Source organism: Triticum urartu, chromosome 1A (assembly GCF_056163025.1).
Source record: "Triticum urartu cultivar PI428250 chromosome 1A, HENAU_Tu73, whole genome shotgun sequence".
Taxonomy (NCBI): Eukaryota; Viridiplantae; Streptophyta; class Magnoliopsida; order Poales; family Poaceae; genus Triticum; species Triticum urartu.
This window is the reverse complement of record NC_141873.1, coordinates 20,952,340-20,973,427: the sequence shown is the minus strand read 5'-3', so window position 1 is coordinate 20,973,427 and position 21,088 is coordinate 20,952,340. Positions and strand designations below refer to the sequence as shown.

The 21,088-nt window shown below is 43.3% G+C and overlaps 2 protein-coding genes across 18 annotated transcripts in view; both read right to left on the bottom strand.

Annotated features, from left to right (window-relative positions):
• Positions 1 to 21,088, bottom strand: part of LOC125543355 (disease resistance protein RGA5) — a 120,733-nt gene that overhangs the window by 29,625 nt on the left and 70,020 nt on the right. The window lies entirely within an intron of this gene.
• Positions 7,825 to 14,383, bottom strand: LOC147988567 (mitochondrial Rho GTPase 1-like). Of its 17 annotated transcripts, none has more exons than XM_087544746.1 (12): positions 14,056 to 14,383; positions 13,763 to 13,974; positions 13,329 to 13,505; positions 12,996 to 13,220; positions 12,668 to 12,736; positions 12,195 to 12,284; positions 11,988 to 12,074; positions 11,525 to 11,599; positions 11,052 to 11,207; positions 9,921 to 9,996; positions 9,662 to 9,738; positions 7,825 to 9,336 (listed from the first exon to the last, which is right to left on the bottom strand). In XM_087544746.1, exons 2-8 carry the CDS (start codon positions 13,877 to 13,879, stop codon positions 11,558 to 11,560), a joined length of 807 nt encoding a protein of 268 aa, XP_087400872.1. In that variant the 5' UTR covers positions 13,880 to 13,974; positions 14,056 to 14,383; the 3' UTR covers positions 7,825 to 9,336; positions 9,662 to 9,738; positions 9,921 to 9,996; positions 11,052 to 11,207; positions 11,525 to 11,557. The 17 variants fall into 17 exon arrangements, with proteins under 17 accessions (XP_087400872.1, XP_087400831.1, XP_087400852.1 ...); XM_087544705.1 differs by lacking the exon at positions 11,525 to 11,599 and having other exon boundaries at positions 7,825 to 8,305; positions 9,106 to 9,336; XM_087544726.1 differs by lacking the exon at positions 11,525 to 11,599 and having other exon boundaries at positions 7,825 to 8,305; positions 9,106 to 9,208.

Below are 21,088 nucleotides of genomic sequence, written 5' to 3'. Positions count from 1 at the left end.
TTTGCTCTGCCAGACGTTCATAACATCTGGTGTTGCTCCAGCAGCAGGCCTGGCACCCAGCGGTGCTTCCAGGACGTAATTCTTCTGTGCAGCAATGAGGATAATCCTGAAGTTACGGACCCAGTCCGTGTAATTGCTACCATCATCTTTCAACTTTGCTTTCTCAAGGAACGCATTAAAATTCAACGGAACAACAGCACGAGCCATCTATCTACAATCAAACATAAACAAGCAAGATACTATCAGGTACTAAGTTCATGATAAATTTAAGTTCAATTAATCATATTACTTAAGAACTCCCACTTAGATAGACATCCCTCTAATCCTCTAAGTGACCACGTGATCCAAATCAACTAAACCATGTCCGATCATCACGTGAGATGGAGTAGTTTCATCGGTGAACATCATTATGTTGATCATATCTACTATATGATTCACGCTCGACCTTTCGGTCTCCGTGTTCTGAGGCCATATCTGTATATGCTTGGCTCGTCAAGTATAACCTGAGTATTCCGCGTGTGCAATTGTTTTGCACCCGTTGTATTTGAACGTAGAGCCTATCACACCCGATCATCACGTGGTGTCTCAGCACGAAGAACTTTCGCAACGGTGCATACTCAGGGAGAACACTTCTTGATAATTTAGTGAGAGATCATCTTATAATGCTACCGTCAATCAAAGCAAGATAAGATGCATAAAAAGATAAACATCACATGGAATCAATATAAGTGATATGATATGGCCATCATCATCTTGTGCCTGTAATCTCCATCTCCGAAGCACCGTCGTGATCACCATCGTCACCGGCGCGACACCTTGATCTCCATCGTAGCATCGTTGTCGTCTCGCCAATCTTATGCTTCTACGACTATCGCTACCGCTTAGTGATAAAGTAAAGCATTACATCGCGATTGCATTGCATACAATAAAGCGACAACCATATGGCTCCTGCCAGTTGCCGATAACTCGGTTACAAAACATGATCATCTCATACAATAAAATTTAGCATCATGTCTTGGCCATATCACATCACAACATGCCCTGCAAAAACAAGTTAGACGTCCTCTACTTTGTTGTTGCAAGTTTTACGTGGTTGCTACGGGCTTAAGCAAGAACCAATCTCACCTACGCATCAAAACCACAACGATAGTTTGTCAAGTTGATGCCGTTTTAACCTTCGCAAGGACCGGGCGTAGCCACACTTGGGTTAACTAAAGTTGGAGAGACAGTCGCCCGCAAGCCACCTATGTGCAAAGCACGTCGGGAGAACCGGTCTCGCGTAAGCGTACGCGTAATGTCGGTCCGGGTCGCCTCGTCCAACAATACCGCCGAACCAAAGTATGACATGCTGGTAGGCAGTATGACTTATATCGCCCACAACTCACTTCTGTTCTACTCGTGCATATAACATCAAACCATAAAACCTAGGCTTGGATGCCACTGTAGGGTTTCGTAGTAATTTCAAAATTTTCCTACGCACACGCAAGATCATGGTGATGCATAGCAACGAGAGGGGGGAGTGTTGTCTATGTACCCTCGTAGACCGCAACGGAAGCGTTGACGCAACGTAGAGGAAGTAGTCATACGTCTTCCCGATCCGACCGATCCAAGCACCGTTACTCCGGCACCTCCGAGTTCTTAGCACACGTACAGCTCGATGACGTTCCCCGGGCTCCGATCCAGCAAAGCGTCGGGGAAGAGTTTCGTCAGCACGACGGCGTGATGACGATGATGATGTTCTACCGACGCAGGGCTTCGCCTAAGCACTACAACGGTATGACCGAGGTGGAATATGGTGGAGGGGTGCACCGCACACGGCTAAGGAACGATCTCAAGGATCAACTTGTGTGTTCTAGGGTGCCTCCCTGCCTTCGTATATAAAGGAGCCAAGGGGAGGGGCGGCCGGCCAAGGTGGGCGCGCCAAGAGGGAGTCCTACTCCCACCGGGAGTAGGACTCCTAGTTGGAGAAGGAGAAGGGGGGGAAAGAGGTGGAAGAGAGGAAGGAAAGGGGGGGGGGCGCCCCCCTTCCCTTCTCCTATTCGGACTAGGAAGGGGAGGGGCGCGCGGCCACCTCCTGCCTCCTTCTCTCTTCTCCCTCAAGGCCCATGAAGGCCCAATAACCCCCCGGGGGGTTCCGGTAACCCCCCGGTACTCCGGTAAAATGCCGATTTCACCCGGAACAATTCCGATGTCCAAATATAGGCTTCCAATATATCAATCTTTATGTCTCGACCATTTCGAGACTCCTCGTCATGTCCGTGATCACATCCGGGACTCCGAACTAACTTTGGTACATCAAAATGCATAAACTCATAATAACTGTCATCGTAACGTTAAGCGTGCGGACCCTACGGTTCGAGAACAATGCAGACATGACTGAGACAAATCTCCGGTCAATAACCAATAGCGGGACCTGGATGCCCATATTGGCTCCTACATATTCTACGAAGATCTTTATCGGTCAGACCGCATAACAACATACGTTGTTCCCTTTGTCATCGGTATGTTACTTGCCCGAGATTCGATCGTCGGTATCCAATACCTAGTTCAATCTCGTTACCGGCAAGTCTCTTTACTCGTTCCGTAATACATCATCTCGCAACTAACTTATTAGTTACAATGCTTGCAAGGCTTATGTGATGTGCATTACCGAGAGGGCCCAGAGATACCTCTCCGACAATCGGAGTGACAAATCCTAATCTCGAAATACGCCAACCCAACATCTACCTTTGGAGACACCTGTAGAGCTCCTTTATAATCACCCATTTACGTTGTGACGTTTGGTAGCACACAAAGTGTTCCTCCGGCAAACGGGAGTTGCATAATCTCATAGTCATAGGAACATGTATAAGTCATGAAGAAAGCAACAACAACATACTAAACGATCGGGTGGTAAGCTAATGGAATGGGTCATGTCAATCAGATCATTCAACTAATGATGTGACCTCGTTAATCAAATAACAACTCATTGTTCATGGTTAGGAAACATAACCATCTTTGATTAACGAGCTAGTCAAGTAGAGGCATACTAGTGACACTCTGTTTATTTATGTGTTCACACATGTATTATGTTTCCGGTTAATACAATTCTAGCATGAATAATAAACATTTATCATGATATAAGGAAATAAATAATAACTTTATTATTGCCTCTAGGGCATATTTCCTTCAGTTTTGTCCGCCTGCTGCTGCTGCACCGTCTTCGGTGGCGCTGCATCTGATCCGTCCAGGAGGCCGGTGACCTGCGCTCCTCGCAAGCCCGGCATGACCTATGCCTTCCATAGGATGAAATTGGTCTTGGTGAGCTTCTCAGATGGGAGAGCACCAAGGTTGAGGGAAACTGTGGATGAGGACGCCATGGCGAGGGTTGTCGAGGAAGGAGGTTGCTGGCTAGATCGATGGGAAGAGGATGGCTCTGTATACCATGTCAGGTGGAAGCGTTCCTACTCCCTCGTGAGGGAGCCGCATGTCTATATATTGATTTAGGCAGGAAAACGCCCCTGCCGTGGCTTACAAGATTGCTCCGATCTCTTTGGGATTCGGTAGTTACATAGGAGATAGAAAGAGCTACGGTAGAGGAAGAGATAGAGTTAGTTTGAGATTACAACAAGAATATATCTCTAAGTCTAACAGTGTGTATGCGTATTATTAGATGGGCAGTTCATAGATTATCGGGAAGGTGGCGATAACGTGCTTCCATGGCATGGCCAGTGCATGCGCATGTGGTGCATCTTGAGACATACTAGGTTGCTCAAAGCAAAAGATTCGCGTTGGATGCCGCCTCAGGCATCATAAACTAAACGGGAAAACTCGTGTCAGATCTAAACTCAGTTAGCAGTTGAGTGCTCTATGCATGCATTTATCTCCTGTGCCAGTTAAAGCGGAGGTTTAGTTAAAGCGGAGGTTGTCAGTTTTTGTCACCCGGCTCTTAGCCCTCATCTAGCTACGTACTTGATTATACCCTATACCTAGCTAACAGCAGCATAGGCAACACTTGCAAATGCGAAGTGCATATAGCTCGCGTGCACATTTCCACCGAAATATTCAAACTGGATGTAGGGGCCAGTTGCAAAGAGGAAAGATAATTAGTTACTATAATGTCATTAACTGATAAATGTGATTAAACATGCATTATTCCTAACTCTTCACCAATCAACTTTTTTCAGTGAATCGTCACCAGTCACTAATATTCTCTTACTACATGAGTTTTGCATTCAAAATATTAAATTACTCTTAACTAGTCCATCTCTTAACATATTTTCACATGGATGCCAACCTAACTTCATAGAGCAAAATAACAGAAAATATACACATATTCCACTACACTAAGAACATCTTCAGCAACAGGCAAAAATAAAATAAAAAAAATGAGTCCAATATCTATAAACTGAAATTTTAGATTTTTTGGCCTGAAAAAACGGCTCCAACAGTAGACCTAAAATTGAACGGAGACCAAATTTTCTTGGTAGTAACCTAATTTTTGCTACGCCCATCATCCATGTCAAGGCTCCTCTAACTACACACCTCCACACACCCATCATCCATGTCAGCATGCCTCATTTGCCTCTTTGTTGGTATGGACCCAGACTTTTTATTTGATTAATCGTGTTTTCCCATTTGATTCATTGGGTTTTGAGTCCCAGCAAACTTTCTCACTTTGCATCCATGGCATGGCCGGTACGCATGCATGTAGTGCATTGTTCAAAGATGGGCGTTGGATGCCATCTCGGGCGTCTATAAACTAAGCTAGTGTGTTTGCATGCACTTCCCCAGTCACCAAGCCCCAAGGTCAGATCTAAAACCCAGCTAGCAGTTGAGTTCCCATGGGCACTCCCATCACATGCTCTTTGTGAACTCCTAGTCTTGGCCTCTGGCAGTGCTCCATGCTCCTTGGGCTGGTGTGGATCGCTTTAGTTAAAGCGTAGATTGTCAGTTGTTTATGCTCTACCAAGCACAGCAGCAGCGACTGCAGCGTACTAGTACTCGACACTGCGTGCGTGTCTCGAGTCAATGCAAACAGTAGGTGTAGTGTACACATTCCCACCTTCTGCGTGTAGAACCGCAGCAGCTATATGCAACAGAAGGTGGCGCTTTCATGCGCGCAATCAAGGAGGAATCTTACATGAACGACAGATGGGGTATTGCTTAAGCAAGTTTTCTGATACAGCTTATATTATATGCAAGTCCCCACCACTCATCAGCCGGCCTGCACAGACCCATATGTAACACTCGTGGACCCTTGTGCCGCCCTTGGCACAACGCAGGTTAATAGCTTCTTTGCTTGTGCCCAAGCAACTAGTGCACGGCACGACTGTGCATCATACATGCATATATACACTACGGTAGGAGTACTACCCTCTGTCTCACAATATTGGGGGACGGAGAGGGTAGTTTGCTGGAAGAGTACGCGTGCCAAATAAGATACTCGCATAAAATATTATGTAAGATTTTTTAACTTAAAGTATGTTTATGTCATCTAAAAAGATGTTCGTGTATATGCAATAATGTGTTCGTGCAACTTTGAGAAGTACTTTTGGCACAAAAAAAATTGTTTCATGAAGTTTTATTTGAAATATGTCCAAGGCAAATATCTTGAGCATTGAACACCCCTGCAATCGTCTTCATGTCTTTCTTTCTCCCTTTCGCAAGCCGACTAGGGCAATGCCTCCCGCCTCCGATCTCCATCGGCGAGCATGTCGATACACTTCCCCTCTACCTGTCGGCAAGCTGGTGGAGCGTCTAACATTGTCGAGGGACGTGTGGAGGTGTGTCTCCGGCGGATCTCGCAGTATTCGGTCGGTGGATGTATTTGGTTGATCAGCTCGGATGCAGTCTTCGTCCCTCTACGTTAGTGTGTCTTCAGGTTGGATCCTTCCGATCTACGCTCCTCTTGATCGATAGTGGTTGCTGCTTTGGTCCGCTGGTCTTATGGGGCCTTAACACATCGACTTCTCTACAATCTGCCACTACAAGTTTTGCCTGACTCCGGCGAGAGAGGGTGATGACTGCAGCGCGCCTTCGGCTCACTTTAGTGCTTATAGTCCTGAATGTAATTTTTACTCCCTCCATTCCAAAATATAAAGTGTATTGATTTCCATGCAATTCATCCATTTGAATGTTTGACCAAGATTATAGAATAAAATAACAACATCTGCGATACCTAATAGGTAAAATATGAAACTTCTTTTCATGATGAATCGAATGATATAAATTTTGTATTATGGATATTGATATTTTTTTCTTTCTAAAAACTCGGTCAAACATGCACTCGTTTGACTTTACAAAAAACAAATACACCTTATATAAAGAAACGGAGGGAGTATTATTTATGGCGTTCATTGTACTTCATGATTGATGATAAATACATCGGAAGTTTTCTGGTAAAACAATAGTAGGCAGGTTTGGGATTTTGTCCTCGCATGGGTGACACTCAGATAGATGGCTGCACTTCTTCTTTGGGTCAGTCTTCCGGACTCCGATCCTCCTCAAGTTCGTCTGTTGGGATGGATTAACAGAGCTCCAGTGTAGATTCCTGCTACCTCCTCGGGGCAGCGATGTTAGGATTTCTGGTCGAGTGTATGCAACGACAAGATTTTTTGTCAGGTTGTTCAGATCGATCCAAGGGTTCAAAAACAATGACTGTGGCTCGGGGGACTGATCCTTAGGGGAACGGGCACGAAGACTTTTCGGCTGTCATCGACAAGGTCAAGCCGGCCCCGTTATTAAAGCAACGAGAGTGGCGCTTCGGTGGCTCGTTCTGGCGGCGCCAGTGGGTTGCTCGATGGTCCACAAACCTCGATGCATTTTCCATAATATTTGGGGTGCTTTTGTACTAAAATACTAAAATACTAGATTATTTTGAAGATATTCCGGCAAAAACCATGTTTATACTAAATGGATGCAATTATATACTGTACTAATTGGATGTGATTATGCGATCATTTACAACATGTGCAAAAATTACAAGTTGGTTTTTTAGTAAATTACAGAATGTCTTGATCATTTTGAGATATTTGAAAATCACTAGCACAATTCCCGTGCATTGGTATGAAAATATAAAAATATGAGGAGATAGGTCATTGTCTTAGAACGTCGTCAAAATACATTGGTGTCCTGCTAATTTACATATGATTCATGATTAAAAAGAGCAAAAATACAACGAATTATCATGTGACATGAATGGGAGAATCTGAAGCAATCACATTCAAATGTTGAAACGTAAGATAATACGCATTAGTAAGTTGACTGCACAAGGTCATGGATCGGGAGGATAGGATCTATCATCGCTTTGGAATAACAAAATGTTTACTCTCTTGTGTTATGATATAGACATGAAATAACTTGGTTGGAAAGATAAAGTAAAACAACAGCATAATTTTGAGTTCCAGTTACATTTTATAATTGTTATTTGTGTCTATTGTATAGGTTGGTCCCGCATGAAATTAGTAGTGTACTTGTTTATTAGTGTTAGGTCTCACATGCTAGTATAATTATTACTAGATCGGGATTGCGCCTTGGCGCGAGGGTGCCGGTCCGAACGACATGATCAAACAAGTAATGTTCATGTTAGTAGGAATCCTCGTTTAGCATATGTATTGAAAAAAATAAAAGAAAGAAAGAAATTCACTTGTAATAGAAGCAAGACATCATCTGAGTTCAACATCGTCATAAGATTATATAAGGTAGCATAGAGTTCAAATTCAGTGCTTTCATGAGACCACAGAAGGTAGCCATTTGACAATAAGTTCTGTACTAAGAGCGCAAAAACGAGATAGTTAACGCGCGCGTTGCCTACTTCAACCCTTGGTCCAACACACCAATCCAAAAAAATAAACTTGGTACACATTTCACCAAGAATATAAGTTCACATCGCATCAATCCCATAGAAAGAACACATAATAAGGATCTTAATTTTCAAGAGGCATTCCTTTGGTTATCACGCTGAGCAACAACCAGTTGCAGCAAAACAATCAATAACACTTAAAACTACCAAACTAAAACCTTAAGCCTGAGAATCTGCATCTCCTTACTTAACACAACAACAAATACCTATACATAAGTGGTCAAATTCACTATTGAACTATCTTCCAGAGAGGATCATCAAATTATTCTCATATTCCAGAGTGAGTGCCTACATCATGGTCACACGCAATGGGCACAAGCATCCGCTTCTTGATCTAGGTGAACTGAAGGCCTGTGTTTGCACCTAAAGCCAAGCAAGAGCTTAGACTCGAGCTCCGTACCAGGCCAATGTTGTCCATGATTCGCAAGCATGTCCTTTAAGTTCTTGAAACAGAGTAGAAATCTGCATATATTTGTAATCAAAAATTAGAGAGATCAACAAAGAAAAAGGAGTGAAAGTCTCATTATTTTTGAAAGTCCTATTTTATTAGGGAAAGGGAGCACATGAGATTCTTAATCCATCCTAGTGAGGTTACAATATCCATGCAAAAGAAAACCAGCAGGAAAGAGGAGGAAGTAGTTCCTTGTAAGAATAACAATGTATTACCAGAAGTGACATAGAATAACATAGAGATTGCGACAAGGTTTTATGATATATATATATGGCATGGATCTCACCATTATTTGCTCGCGATTAATACCACAAATTATTATTTTTGCATGTATCCTGCCATCACGTGCATTATGTTAAACTTGCACCATCCCAACAAGTGGATCTTCTAGTTATTCTGTCAATCAACATATTGACTTGAAAAGAACTAATACTTCCATACAGCCGAGAAAATAAAATTCAGGTAGCAAAAATGCAGGTATACGGACTGAACTCTTCCTCAAAATAATACGTATATGCTTCAGATTTAACCACCATGTATTTATTACACCTATCTTCTAACCAGATAGTTTAAGAGACTCTCACTAAAAATGTTAAAATGAGAATCCTATGAAATATCATGAAATACAGAAGGTTCTTTATAAATGAAGAAGATGGTTAACAGGGAAAGCATAGAATAATCCACTAAAGCAAAGAATGTGAGTATAGTTGAAAAAAGCATGTCACAGCAATTCCACACACACACACACACACACACACACACATAATGTGCCGCATAGAAATTCAGGATAGCAAAAGCAAAAATTAGTTACTTAGCCTTATATCGATCTCCACCGATGGTTGGATCCTCCATTGCTGCACCTCTGCCTGCTTTTAATGGCATAGGTGCGTGCGCACACACACACACACAAAGACCTATAGGCGGCCGGCGGATTAGGTTAGCGTATCACGTGAGGTCGAGAAACCACGTATCCATGTCGAGCACCAATGGGCTTATTTGCACATATTTTGAATGATGATAGTATCAAAGTGACTTGAGGTGCCTAGAAAAGCAGAGTGAGCACTACATATACTATTAACAGTTAAAGAAATGATAAATACAGTGGTTAACTCAACAGATCCATCTAAATATCTAACAACCATTTGTGACTTGTTGGTAGTATAGCAGAACGACAACCTTCTATAACATATGTAACTCTAAACAGACCCAAGTTCTCGGGTCTAAAATAATCTTAGACAAACAAACAACTGATTTATTTTGAAGTTCAGTTAACATCTCCAAGGAGCACACAAAACAAATAGACAATTTGATGTACTATATTTGCATGAAGAGATGAGGTATGATACTCCTTTCAGTGAACTAATTACCTAACCAGCAGTCATTTCAATTTCTCAATTGAAGAATTCCCCAAACAGAAATGTGAGAACCAGCCTCCATGATCTGCCTAAATCAATCAATTGAAGCGAACCAGGATTAAGAAACATTGTACAAAACAAAGATTGGAACTACATTATTGCAAGGTAATTGTTGGTGGAAGAGGGGCAGAAAAAATAATGATAATGGGCAATATGGTGGTGAACCCTAGCTGCTTCAGTTTCTGCTGCTAGAGTAAGAAGAAGGACTGACCTGTTAGGCGGCCGGCGGAGGAGGACAGTGTGTCGCAAGGTCAAGAAAGCACGTATCCGCAGGCTCATGGGCCAAACTGCACATCACGGAAACCTGGGTCGTGCATAGATTAAAAGAAGGCACCTACATGTAAAAAAAACACCTTTGTGTGATCAAGAACCTCCAAGTTTCTTTCTATGCATGCAAGATATTTGTGATTTCCTAACTGAAGAAGGTTTAAATCTCGAAACAGAGCAATTCAGGTTTGAGTCCAGTCTGCTCCCAGCAATGGCAAAGGCCAAGCTCGACGGGGAGAACAGCGGCTGAGAAATTAAGATGTTTCTAGATCTAGCAAAAGGGAACCAAATTATTCAAAAGAAGGAAGCATTTATATTTTCAAATATTCTTCAACATACCTGCCATGAAATTAAGATGTTTCTTGATTAAGGAAACACACAATTGATAAACAGGGCATGGACATGCATCCGTTTTAAAAAGGCAGAGATAAATTGCAACACCCTCGATTCATCTTTAGAAAAGATCCAGAGTTTCAAGTCAAAGATAAAATCATGTTGCTAATGTAACTACTACTGTACTTGTCTTAGAAGCATGTCTCAATCGATCAGACCTGATTATAAATATTTATTAGGATAATAAAGTTTGCAATATACAATGTCAAAGTTACATTTCCTTCCAGATCTAAATCATCAACTCCTAATATTCCAAGTAAATCAGATCATCACATAACAGCTAAAGTAGATGGCCATAGATCCATGGTGACGGGAAGTTTAAAATTTTCCCTGAAGGAAATAACTATCTATCTATACAAAAGCAAAAAAAAAACATTAGTAGCACCTAAGCAAGTCAGTGGCTGCAAGGCATCAGCTAACACACAAAAGAATATCGATAGCAATGGTGTAAGAGTTCAGTTTAACATGCGAAGAACAATCTATTGAACAATGGTGCAAGAGTTCATTTAACATACAAAGAAAAATCTATCGAACGATGGCATAAGGCCAGCATAATACCTAACAGGATGTAGTTCTCAAAAAAAAAACACTTCATTATTAATTTTATGCTTCAATTTTCTCTTGACTCTCACATTACCAAAATGATGACTTGCAGGAGCTAAAACTACTGAAACTCTTATACCTATGAAAATAGCGCCGCACGAAGGCGAGTCTGCAGTAGTAAGGAAAAATAGGGCAGCAGCAGTGTAGCGATGCACTCTTCCGGCCTCCCTTGCTCTTTCATAATATCAAGGCGACCTCCTTTGTTGTCCCTCCCAAGCCGCAGCACACACACATGCTGATATGTACCTCGAGGTGTAAAAAATGGATCAGAACACACACACACACACACATCTCTGGTGTTAAACAAATTATTTCTTTCGTCTGAGTACCTTTATCTAATCAAATAACCTAGAATTACAAGTTAAAATACCCTGCTATTCTAGTAAATAAAGAACCTTCATCTAATATAAAAAATTTCCGTCCTACAGATAGTAGGTATGAACCATCGAACCTAGGAACCAACGAACTATCCGAGGACTAATCATGAAATGCTTCATCATGAACATCGGACCCACGAGGCTGGAGGTGCTCGTGAGCAGTGTGTGCACCTACCCGCCAGAGGAAGTGTCCAGCGAAATCTGCCCGTCATGTGATCCTTCTATCAGCACAACCCAACACTTGCAAATCCTAGGAAAAGATCACATAAGCAGCACATTTGGCAATTATAATGTGTCACAGATCTTCCTGGGGTAGGCCAAACATCAAGGAGCTAACGAGGGGGCCATCCATGAGAGGCATTGATAGAGGAAAAAATACTGACTGCCCTACAATTGTGCAGTGACCTAATCATGCAAACTTGTACTATGAATGCGGCAAACAACAAAGTCACTCCGTGCACGAAATACAAACCAAACAATATAAACAACGTGGATATGCCATTGTGACGGGCGAATAAACATCGAGTATAATAGAACAACGTTAATCAAAGCGGGGTCTTGGTAAAGCAGTGCATATTTGATAGAAATAGGGAAATAAATTCTAAATGGCAGATGTGAGAAGAAAGCAAAGACCATACTTGAAGATCTTCACGGAAATATATGCTCCAATTTGGGAACCACACGTGTATTGTTTGGATGGCGCGCATAACTACATCATCATTTATCTGAAAATAATACGACATGCTTTGTTTAGCACACATAGTTTAGTGGTACAAAATAAGAGAAACAAACATATATGTATTTTAGAGCTGGAAGGGATAGTAAGAAGCATGAGTTCTGCTTACAAATTGTAAATCCAAGTCATTCTGATGGCACAATGGGGCTGAATCGACGCACGACAACATGTACCAAATTTCAAAGACTTCAGTTATTCCCTGCCAATCATCACAATATAATTGCAACATACTGCATGACATTCTTTTGCTTTATATGGACTGAAAGTGAAAGGTTTCAGTTTTCATAAAAAAACCGTGATTAACAAAATGATGACTTGCAGGAGGCTAGAAATATGAGTAATGGTACATCTACAGAGCGAATTCATTATGAACCATAAACCTTGTTAGCAACAGCTCTCTCTCTCTCTCTCTCTCTCACACACACACACACACACACAAACAAACAAGCACGTCACAAACGCATTTAAGACCTTCCTCCAACACAGAAGTTTTTTACGGATAAGATTTAGAATGAAAATGGCAAGAATAACATTTACATTGAGGATAAAAAACTAATGTGACAAACAATACATCAGACTTACATTATCTATGTCAAACATGTTGAATATTCCTTTCAAGTAATCAATCACTTCATTTGTCAATTCCACCGTCTGTAAAAAAGATAGTGATATGACTTTAGTACCAAAGAAATATTATAGACCAAAGGTATGGCAAAGATTAAACACATAGATAAATGAATATTGAAGCCATGATTGCATATACCCACCATACAGTTGAAATCAACTATCAACTTACACGTAATCCCTTATAAGAACAACTTGACACTAAAATATATGTGCACTTAAAAATTGGTCTAGCTTCAACTGACAACAAAATGTGAATAGCTCACAGTAATCAACAAAACATTACTTGATCAGGAGCTCGCTTGACTGACGTTGGAATGAATTCATCTCTAAGCTTGATTTCATTATCATAACCAAATTTCCTCAATACTATCCATGTAATTTCCAAACGACCTTTCTCAATAAAAAGAGCATGAAGGAAAAGGAACCCAGTCAATGTAAGGCCACTATCATTTACGCCTTCGGGCATCTTCTCTTGAATAACTATCTTCACGCCTGATATTTCAGTAGGCTGGAATGAGAATTTTAGTATCACCATACATAGAAGAATGTCAATAAAATACTCTAGTCAGCCTCATGTTAAGATAAAGGAAGAACGGTGGCCTCAGTGAATACAAACCTGAAAGTCATTGAGCTCCACATCACTGAGAGCTCCATCCCTGTCGTGGTCACATAGAATGAATATCCGCTTCAAAGCCCTCACACAGCGTGGCTTTAGAGATTGTGCCTCTTGGTCAAATAGAGGAGCTGTGGAGTGAAGCACTGCCTTCTGGGCATAGTAGAAGACCTCAGGCACCTGAGGTTCATAAACATCTGTTTAGTAAACCTACTCGAGCATAGTATCTAGAATTCTAACGCCACAATCAAAATTATCATTAGTACACAATCAAACTATAGAAAATGTAATGTTGGAATATTTTGCGATGCTGAGCAGCTGCTGGCATCAGCATTTTGAGCATTCTAGTTTCGTTCATTGTGAACAATCAACCATTTGACATAATAAAAGTGTTACCAACATTCCCTAGATATTGAGACAAGGGGAGTCTTTCTCACCTGGATCTGGCGAAGAGCGGAGCACTCAATGCAGGTCTCGATCTCACGGAACGACTGCATGATGGGCGCCATCGTCTGCGCAAGGCTGTTCTGCTGGTTGTCCCTCAGGTCCAGCATACACCCCACCACCGCGATGACAGGCGCCTTCCACAGCGCAATCACAGAAACATTGGACAGCACAGATCAACACGGGCAACCCAGGGTAAAATCATCTGTGTACCAAAAGCAGCAACATGAGAGGAGGGGAAGGGCCAAAAATAGCAGCATGAGGGGAGGGGAGGGGCCAAGAGCACCTTGACCAGCAGCATCAATGCTAGGGTTAGGGTTGGAGCAGGGGGGAAGGGCGGCGTCCTGAGCAGGCCATGGCGTGAGCACACTCAGAGGCCAAGGTCGGACGACGGCGCCGGCGGATCTGCGACAAGGTGATGGTGATGGCACGCGCAGTCGCGCACATGTCGTCCCACGCCCAGAGGTGGCCGGCAGACGAGAAGGAGCGTGATGCTGGGTGTGCTCGGCGAGCCCTGGTCGCCGTGTCCAGGTGAGACGCTCTGGGCGCGGCGCGAGGGGGAGGATGAGGGAGGCGGCATGAGGGGGAGGGCACGAGGATCAAGAGGAGACCCCCTCTGCTGCTGCTCATCGGCATCGCCCAAGGCCTGCTGCTGCTGCTCCCCGCCGTCGTGCTGCTCGTCCTCCCTCCTCTGCTGCTCATCGTTGTTGGGGTGGGGGGGTGGGGGGGGGGCTCTGTTGCGGCGGATCTGGCCGCCGACGGCGCGGTTCGAGGCGGTGGGTGGTGGCGGCGGCGATGTGGGTGGGAGGAGAGAAGGCGCGCGGGAGGGAAAGGGAGGGGAGAGGAGGCGTGCCGGAGGGGAGAGGAGGCGGCGGCGAGGCGTGAGGAGATGGGCGCGGGGGAGGCACGGGGCAGAGGCGCGAATGCGGGAGGGCGAGGCTGCGGGCGGCGTGGTGCGAGGGCGCGAGTGCGGGGGGGAGACGGCTAGGGTTGAGCCGGCCCTTTTATACCCCTTGTGCGTGAAATGACGAAAATGCCCTCGGCGGGGCAGGCTAATTACGCGCGGTGGCCCGAAACAGGAGTAACTATTCATTTCTATAGTGCCAGCCCCAGATCCGACGGCCCAGGTTGTCCAGCGGCTCAATCCGACGCCCGGAATTTCGTCTAGCGAACCGATCCGACGGCCGAGAGTGCCTGAGCTCTAAGAAGACTTGTAGGAACATCCTTCTCTTATTTCTTAATTTTTATTTATGTCTCCCACATGTGGATCAGGTGTTTTTTTACCGGTCGAGATTTCCGGTGTTGGTTTTTGATCCTAGATCAAATCTCCTAGGAACTCCACGTACGCGGACCTGTGGAAGATGGCGGCGACAACACACGAGTGCGTCTGACCGGATTGTGTCCCAGACCCGGTATGTGGCTCGGCTGAGGCTTCCGAATATGTTTCGGTTTCCGGCTTTTAATGTTAGGCTTAGGTGAGTGGTTTGGGTAGTGGCCGAGCTAGCACCCCTTCATCATTTTGGATAGGAGTAGCGGCATGTATTGCCAAGATGATGAATTCAGGCTCATTGTTGTAATACTTTGTAAGGTCTAAAAATAATCAATAAAGTGGCCGTATGTATCTCCCAGATGCAGAGACCGGGGGTCATCCTCCTTTTCTAAAAAAAGAACTCCACGAAGCTAGCAAGCAAGCTAGCACACAGCCAGCTTGATCGATCCCCAGCAGCCGTTCGTGGCGTCTCACCAGTATGTACTCACGTACGTATACTAGGACGGAACCTAGCGACTTCTCTCGATGGAACACATGCGTAACAAGATGATGGATTGCAACAGGCTCGTCTCGAGCCTGGTTCTTTATTGCCTTTTCTGATCGGTTTGTACAAAGCTACCCTGCCGATGCTTATATACACGTTCATACGAGACTAGGGACACGACTAGGACTAGCAAACATAGTACTACTAGGACTCTGCCTAACTCCTATTCCGATACGTACATATACGTGTACTGGGACGTCGGGTTTAATCCCAATATTCACCCCCTAAACGTGACGTCCTCGGTGCAGCCCGGATCCCAAATGTGATTACTACTGTTCATAGTCATTATCTTCGGCATTGCTTTTGCCGTTTCTCGTATCATTTTAGGGATCGCCTTTCTTGTCGCCGGCTCATCCATAGCTTGATGCCAACGTCGTTTCTGCTCCGGTGCTCCCCCCGGGCTGAACGCGGGGTGGAAAACACATCGACGGCCAGGATGAACCAAAAACGGTTCATAACGAGGGGCACGATCGTCTTTGTTGCCCCCGCGTATAGTCGTTGAGGAGCCCTGGGAGGCCCGTACGGGCCCGGTTAGACCGTATGCCCGGCCGTATACGTATGCCCGTCCGTATACGGCGGCCTTTCGTGCACGCGTGAAGCCACCCACGCCCGCGCGCCCCCCGCAAAAAAAAGAAGCCGCCCGCGCGTGGGGCAGCACGTGTCACGGGTAGTTGCCAAAACTGTCCCATCATATAAATGTGGACGGCAACCACCTCCGGCCGCATCGCCCACCATTTCCCCCCGCCGCATCGTTTCCCTCTCTCCACTCTCCACTCCCCACTCCCTCTCCTCTCCAACCTCCTCGTCTCCCTCACCGCATCCTCTCCATCGCAATGGCGGACGCAGGAGGCGAGCGCCCCGATTGGGGCGCAGATCTGGTGGAGCAGGCGCGGCAGATCGCTGTGGGCACCTTTGTGAGGGGGCGTGCCGGCGTCCAGCGCGGTGCTCCCTCCGCTGGAGATTTGGAGAAGGCGGGGGCGGGCCGCAGCGGCGCGGTCCAGCCAGATGCGCCCACTCTGGCCAACTCCAGCGAGGCGCAGAAGGTGGAGGCGGGCTCTGGCGAGGCGTAGAAGGTGGGGGCGGGCTCTGGCGAGGCGCGCGAGGTGGAGAAGGTGGAGGCCGGCTCCGGCGAGGAGGAAGCAAAGCAGAAGGTATGTGCGGCTAACTTTTAGTTGGTAGTTTTTATATTGTAGGGTTTGTGGCCAGAACTTTGCTTGGTTAGATTTGTTGGAGGTAGGGTTTTCTCTGCATTAGGGTTTTCGTGTATTTGATTCGTGGAAGAATGGTGGACCACATATGATTATTAGATTAGGTTAGAAGTAGCCAGATTGAGGGATGGGGTTTTTTCAGATGCTTAATAGATTAGTAGTGGAATTTTTGCAATTCTTTAGGTGTTTGGAGTCAAATATATACTTCTGTATTAGTTTGGGTTGGTGCCTGCTTTAGTTCTTTGGCTTGATGATTAATTAAATGGATGCTTAGTTCTAGGGATTATGGCTGTCATAGTTGCAATTCTTAGATGCTTGATTGATGCATGTTGTCATAGTTGCAGTTATTTGATGCTTGATTGATGCCTGTCAGGCAGAGGCTATGAGATGGGTTGTGCATGGCCTTGTGTTTTTGGAAATTGTCTACGTGAGGTGATTAGATGGTGCATTAGTTTGGTTGTAAATATAGTGAAGGATGTGTTCATGTACTGGGTGTTGTCATGTTAATCAAAAAGAGCTTCTCAAGGGCTGGATTTTTTTGTGCTGGATTGGGGCTTCTGAAGGAGAGGGGAAGCGTGGTCGAGGGGAAGGGGCAGTCTATGCTTATTTACTTTGGGTTAGTAGAGGAATTTTGTTGTTGCTTCAGAGATGTTGACAGCATTGAACATCCTCTGCAATGCCGTTGCTTCAGAGATAAAAGCATCTTGGGGTTTTTTCAGATGCTTATTAGATTAGTAGTTGAATTTTTGCTTGTTAGAATTTAATTACTATGAGGATGACTACCTTATTTAAGGGGGAATTTAAGGTCAGATAGATGTCATATGATTATTAGATCTGTAGTTCAATGCTGCTGACATTTATGATTATTTGATTTGATCTGTGGTTCAATAATACTGGATGGAAACATATTTGATTTGGAATGCATTAATTAAGATGTGCCAATGAATTGATTTAGATGATACAAGATTCATCTATAGTGTAATTTGTTGTTGTTTAGGTAAGTAATGAAATTTTAGATGTTTGTTGGAGATGTATGCATTTATAGTTGAAGTTGTACCTAATTAACTACTGCATTATGTTAATATGTGTAGGAGCTTTGCTGCATTGTCCCAAAAACAGTAATTTGTGCATATTAAAATTTGTAGTTGGCTTCTGTAATTAGTATATACTATATGTAAAGTGTGAAGTAAACATTCCAACACAGGATCCTAGCAACAAAATATTCTATATGTTTCCATTAATTAGTGGGGGGGGGGGTAATTCCCTCAAAAGTAAAGTGTTGGGTTTATCCAGGGAATGTCAAGAATCCAGCTTGCATTTTCATTAGCATTTATGAAGGACATCATTTGTCTGTTGATTGATTGCTTAGATTCTGTATTTATAAGGAAAGCATTTGGTCACTTGCAACATACCAATGTGGTTCACATTCACAATTTTGTTTGTAATGACATTCTGTGAACTGCAATTCAATTCATTGTAATTGATGTGCTTGTTTGACAATATAGCAGGAGGAGGATCTTGTGGGCAACAAGAGGAAGTGGGACAAGACTGGGTTCTACCCATATGAGTCTGATGAAGATGAGCCGTACGAGGTAAGGCCTAGTTCAAATGTTATTTCTGCATTGAGTTAGTATTATGTGTTTATAGTTTTTGAATGCATAATGTATTAATGTCAGTCATTAATGTGTGCAGTATGAATCTGGAGATGATGTGGTCGAGGGGAACGTCGAGTCCTTTGAAGAGAAGGAGGTGTTGAAGATCAGGGCCCAAGGACCTGCCAAGTATTACAACTGGAGGAATGAAAAGTACAAGTGCCCCTACTGCAGCAAGCCCAAGCCCAGGTCTGGGTTATTGGAGCATCTGATGGAACATTGCCGGGCTACATCGATCTCCACTCATGACTACAGGATCATTGGTCAGCATAAGGCGCTCCTGAAGGTCCTGAGAAACCCTGACCTGTAGTCGTACATCATGCTGATCATCGGAAGCTGCAAGCCGTACTCATCATCAGTATATTTGATAATGTTTTACTTTTGAGAAAGCTGCATCTGGGTCTGAACTGCGAGAAAACTTGATATATTAATGTAATGTAATGTAATGTATTGTGTGGTTGAACTGGATGTTGTGAACTGCCTGCTACCTATTAGAATGCTATCTATATATGTGTGGCCTTATCTTTAATGGTGGTGAATGCTTCCTTCATGTTTAGTTGTTGTTTCGATGGTGCGAAAAAAAACAAATGGCGCTTCAGTGTTGCTTGAGACATGCTGCAACACTTTTCTATGCTGTGGGCAAGTGCAACATGCTGTGCCCATGTGCCAATTATACCAAATATTGAATGTCACAATGTTCCAAAATGGCTGTCATGAATTATAGTACATGGGGTTTAGTAAAGTTACTGAAAATTGTTCATCCTCACACATTCCATCAACGCATAATTTGAATAAGCAAAAAGATCAAATGTTCCATCATTTGAACCTATGTTGCAATTACAGAGCAAATATTCCATCATCAAAGTGTGAAGGAATTAAATATAAATTTTGAAGAAAAGAAAATATACATATTCAAAAAGATGTGTTTGATAAAAATACCTTTTAAAATTTTTGTATGTTATTATTTGAGGGGTCATGTAATTTTTATGTTATTTTTGGAGTGCTCAGATAATTTTTATGTAAAGTGAAGGAAAAGGAAAAAAATAAACAAAAGGAAAAGCATGGGCCATCCTAGCCATCTTGTAAACCTAGTTTAGTAAATAAAAAATTCAAAAAAATAAGAGGGCATTAAAAAGGTAAACAAATTTAAGAGGGCATTATAAATTCAAATAATTTCAAAAATATAGAAAGTATTTTTTACAATGCCCCCCTGAGGTATAGACCGACGTTTTGACCGGTCAGTCTAGAGGGCATTATAAATTAATAAAAAATTCAAAAAAATATAAAACCTTTGGAACCCACCTTTGTTTGTGCAATAAATCATGTGTGCCAAAGTTGAGGTCATTTGGAGGTGGTCGAAAAAATGACCGCATTCCGGAGGGGCCATTTGGGGATCTAGTGGAACAACGTGGGCCCGGAGGCGGATCTAGTGGAATAGGGGACGGGGGTTTCATGGGCGGCGGTGGGCCGGGAGAACCCACGGCTAGGGTTTCTTCAGTGCTACACTTTGGTGGCAAAAAGGTAAGTTCTTTACCGTTGTTCTTTACATCCCAGCATTATCGCCCATAATTCATCACCTGTGGCCATGACAAGCTTCATCTATGTGGTCATCAGGAAACTCCTAGTGGCCGTGTCTGCATAGATGCAGACAATTTTGGCAGCGCACTCGGGGGATGTGTGTTTCAGGTTAGTCCACTGACCATGATCTTGAAACTAGTACTGCTATTGTGGTCAACCTGCAAAAAAGTTCAGTGTTTAACGCTTGCAGCGACAAGTTCAGTTATAAAATGACTTGAATTGCTCATGATTTATTTAGGATGATATCACTTCTGAGTATGTTGAATGGGTTGATGGGGAGTGGGATAGCAAAGCAAAGTCAGTCATTAAGTATCTTGCCATGAAGAACAAGAAACTGGAGACTAAGATTACAGAATATGAAGCTGAAATTAAAAGGGATGAGAAAGAAAAGAGGGCAATGGTTAAGATGCACAAGGAGGTATTGCTCTATAGGGATAGGGTTTTAGGATTTGGAGGTCTTCTGTATCTTGGCCTGCTTGCCATTATGATTGCTGTCATAGTTAGCAAGTAGATTGTTCATAAAGTTATTGACATCATTGTAATTGACATGATGAAATGATGCTGAATTATTTGCTATTCAGTTTATGGGCAAAGTGTAACAGAGATTGCAGCATAAATAACATGGGGCCATCATGATTGGTAGACAGTGCACTTTTGGCATGTTCTATATTTGGCAGACAATGCACTTTTGGCATGTCCTGTATTTGACAGACAATGCACTTTTGGCATGTTCTATATTTGGTATGTGATGCACATGGGCACATCACCTAGCAACACTACTGATTTATGTAGCAGACTAGTTCATTGTCTTGTTGCAACATAGTAGCAACATCTAGCAGCTTCCATGCAACACTGAAGCAAAGCAACAATAAATATTCAATAATCAGAAATTTAACTGAACTTGGCACTTAGGTTGAGCAGTAGATATTCAGTTCTTCAACCACAAAGAACCCGATCAAACCATACCGATTGCATAACTTATATGCTTACATATAAAAGCATACCTAACCAACATCAAACCCAAAATAATGTCAACTTATATGCTGAAACATATAGCAGCATACCTA

Bases quoted from the DNA above. Each gene is read 5' to 3' on its own strand.
- LOC147988567 (XM_087544706.1), bottom strand. From the start codon at position 13,879: ATGCTGGACCTGAGGGACAACCAGCAGAACAGCCTTGCGCAGACGATG. The intron at 13,221-13,328 runs GTTTGTATTCAC...TTCTCATTCCAG, and splicing joins TGGAGCTCAATGACTTTCAG to CCTACTGAAATATCAGGCGT. The intron at 12,285-12,667 runs GTAAGTCTGATG...GATGATTGGCAG, and splicing joins ACATGTTTGACATAGATAAT to GGAATAACTGAAGTCTTTGA.